We start from the raw sequence: 3,480 nt of genomic DNA, 5'->3' as shown, positions 1-3,480 counted from the left end.
TCATGGAGAAGCTGGGGGTCCTGGCAGAGGTGGGATCCTGGAGGAGATGGGATCCTGGAGGAGATGGGATCCTGGAGGAGATGGTAGTTCCAGTGGAGTTGGGATCCTGGTGGAGGTGAAGGTCCTGGAGGAGCTGAGGGTCCCAGGTGGGATCCTGGAAGAGAAGGTGACCCCGATGGGTCCATGTGGGATCCGGGGGTCCCTGTGGGATCTGGGGGTCCCTGTGGGATCCGGGGGTCCCTGTGGGATCTGGGGGTCCCTGTGGGATCCGGGGGTCCCTGTGGGATCTGGGGGTCCCTGTGGGATCTGGGGGTCCCTGTGGGATCTGGGGGTGCCCGGGACACCCCTGGCTGTGGGACATCCCCACCCCAGCCGTTGGCAGCACCTCCCTCCATTGTTTTCCGAGCTGCATTTTTCCCTATGACCTCATCTTCCCTCAGCTCCCGCCGGCGATTTTATGATTTTATGGCAGGGAAATGATTGTGCAGCCAAAGGAAAGCAGATCCAGGCTTCTCTTCTTCCCCCCAGCCGTGTCCAGCCGGGTTTGTTTCTGCTCCAGGAGCAGCACAGGGATGGTGTGAGGCCAGCTCCGCTCAGGAGCGTTTTCCCTGTTCCTGCAGGAACTCGAGAGGCGCCAGGCAGAGCTGGGAACAATTCCCCTCAGGAACCAGCCCTGGACACCAAAGCGTTCCAGTTATCATCAGCAACATCCAAACTGGGACTGGGCTCCTCCAGACTGGGATTTGGGGTTATCCAGACTGGGATTTGGGATTATCCAGACTGGGACTGGGGTTTATCCAGACTGGGACTGGGCTCCTCCAGAGTTTATCCAGACTGGGACTGGGCTCCTCCAGGCAGGGATTTGGGTTTATCCAGACTGGGACTGGGCTCCTCCAGGCAGGGATTTGGGTTTATCCAGACTGGGACTGGGCTCCTCCAGGCAGGGATTTGGGCTCCCGGGAGCGCTGGGCGGGGCAGGGGAGCAGCGGGAGGCGATGCAGCAGCGGCTCGGCTTTAATTGCGGCGCGGCTGCCAAGCCCAACAAAGCGGCTGAGGAAGAACAGAAGTCATTCTATTCAGCAGCCGCGGGCTGCGGCCGTGCCCAGGGGAGGGGCGGGAGGTGAAATCCATCCCTTTTCCCGGCCCAGGTGACTCAGGTGCCGCGATCCGCCCCGGGCGCGCATCTCGCACCGCGAGCGGCTCCAGCCGCGCTGCCCGCGGGGCTCATAATGGGATTATTGTTCTTTATTGCGTGCAAAGCCTCCGCTGGGGCTGCTGGCCCCGCCCTGAGAACCGCAGCCGCCAGAGCCTCCCCCGGCCCCGCCGAGAGAGCCGCTCCTGAGCTCCTGGAGCTCCAGAGCCGGTCCTGCATCCCCCGGAGCCCTTCCTGCATCCCCCAGAGCCGGTCCTGCATCCTCCAGAGCCCATCCTGCAGCCCCAGAGCCCTTCCTTCATCCCCCAGAGCCCATCCTGCAGCCCCAGAGCCCATCCTGCATCCCCAGAGCCCGTCCTGCATCCCCCCAGAGCCCATCCTGCATCCCCAGAGCCCGTCCTGCATCCCCAGAGCCGGTCCTGCAGTCCCAGAGCCCATCCTGCATCCCCAGAGCCCATCCTGCATCCCCAGAGCCCATCCTGCATCCCCCAGAGCCCATCCTGCATCCCCAGAGCCCATCCTGCATCCCCCAGAGCCGCTCCTGAGCTCCTGGAGCCCCAGAGCCCATCCTGCATCCCCCAGAGCCCATCCTGCATACCCAGAGCCGCTCCTGAGCTCCTGGAGCCCCAGAGCCCTTCCTGCATCCCCAGAGCCGCTCCTGAGCTCCTGGAGGACAGGGACAGCTCTCACCTTGGAAAGGGAAGGGCCTGGCAGTCCCTGTTTATCCTGCTAAAGGCTCAATTCCCAAATTCCCGCCGTGCCCGGAGGGACCCGGCTCAGCTCGCACCTCCCAGGGATGCACGGCCAGGGTGGAACTGCCTTTCCTCGGCTTTTCCCCTTTTCCCATCCCCAAGGGAGCTGCTCTCCCAGCCGAGGGGAAAGCCAGGAACAAGGGGACTGGAGTGGAGGGAGGAGGAGCAAATCCACGGATTTACGGCATGGAAACAACTCCGTGCAAACTCCATTTCCCATTTATTGAAAGCAATCACAGTTAAAAGGTCAAATCCATGGGCAAACAGGAGCTTTGGATCATCCAGGGGGACACAGAAAGGAAATCCAACGGAAAAACAAGGATCATACAAAAAGGGCCAGCTCCAGCTCAGTTTATTCCAACCTTTGGCTCCGGCGGGACCGAAGGCGGACCCGGGATATCCCAGCCCCGCTTCCAGAGGGGCTGAGCAGCAGGAGGCAGCCAGGAGATCCAGTTATTGCCACGGGAATTCCAGTTATTCCCACGGGAGGGCTCAGGGAAGCCCTTGGTGCTGGAGATGGGGGCTGGGATTTGCAGCATCCTTCCAATCCCGGCAATTCCCTCCTGCCCGGGGGACTCTCTGCTCAGCCGGGATCAATCCTCAGCTCCCAGGAAGAGCCAATCCATGAGAAACGCTTGGGAAGCAGCAGGAGAAGGGGCAGAGACCCCCGAGCGTGTTCCTGGATCTCCAGACGGGATAATTAATCCATCCCAAGGGATTCATTCATTTATCCTGGAAGGCTCCGGTGCTGGCTCGGCTCTTCCTGCGGGTGTGGGGTAACCCTGGCTTGGCTCTTCAGGGAATTCTGAATCCCTTGGGAAGGCTGGAGAGCCCCACATGGAATTGCATCCAGGCAGGGCCAGTGTGGAGCCCTGACAGGTGCTGGAAAACACTCAAATCCTCCTTTCCTGCTGGATTTTCCCCCATAGAAAACCCCGGATCATTGGACACAGCCCGTTGGAGACACATTTAGGAAAAAAATGACATTTCCCTCTTGCAGACATCCCAAGGAATTTCATCTTTATTTGCCTGGACTGTCTCCATCCATCCAAACCAATTCCCGAGGAGCAGCAGGACGTGGCAGAGCTGTGATCCCACGGTTTATCACCTTCTCCACACGGGACAGGGAATTCCCAAGCTCCCATCAAACCCCGAGTGCCTTTCCTTGGAGAGCCCAGCGCCATCCAACACCGCTTCCAAGAGGAAAACCAAAGCAGGATCTGGCAGGACCCACCCACGTTTGCGCTCGCCAGGAACCCGGAGGGGAGGGGGAGATACAAAATCAGAGGGAATCAACACCAAACCAGATCCCAGAAAAGTCTATGTACAGATCCAGTGCCGGGCCGAGGCGCGGCCGGTCCCAATCCCGCGGCACGCGGGGCTCTGACGGCTCCTGCGGGAACGCGGCGCTGCCCTATCCCAGCCCCACGTCCAGGGACATCATCACCACAAATCCCAGCATGGAGCTCCAGGACGCCAGCTTCCCGTTCCCGCTGCAGGAGAGAGGGGAGAGGGGAGTGCTGGAGGAGGGAACGCTGCTGTGTCCCAGCCTGGGACATTCCCGGGATTCACGGG

General features: G+C 60.9%; 1 protein-coding gene across 1 annotated transcript in view; it reads right to left on the bottom strand.

The window, feature by feature from the left end:
* Positions 1 to 2,106: 2,106 nt before the first annotated feature.
* Positions 2,107 to 3,480, bottom strand: part of SLC39A11 (solute carrier family 39 member 11) — a 37,307-nt gene continuing 35,933 nt past the window's right edge. The window contains exon 5 of the mRNA XM_015645821.3: positions 2,107 to 3,398. Coding sequence (XP_015501307.1) covers positions 3,320 to 3,398 — 79 coding nt within the window. The 3' untranslated portion in view covers positions 2,107 to 3,319. The remainder of the gene's footprint in view (positions 3,399 to 3,480) is intronic.

The sequence above is a fragment of the Parus major genome, chromosome 18, assembly GCF_001522545.3.
Source record: "Parus major isolate Abel chromosome 18, Parus_major1.1, whole genome shotgun sequence".
NCBI lineage: Eukaryota > Metazoa > Chordata > Aves > Passeriformes > Paridae > Parus > Parus major.
Note: the sequence above shows the minus strand (reverse complement) of the source record. Positions and strands in the feature narration are given on the sequence as shown.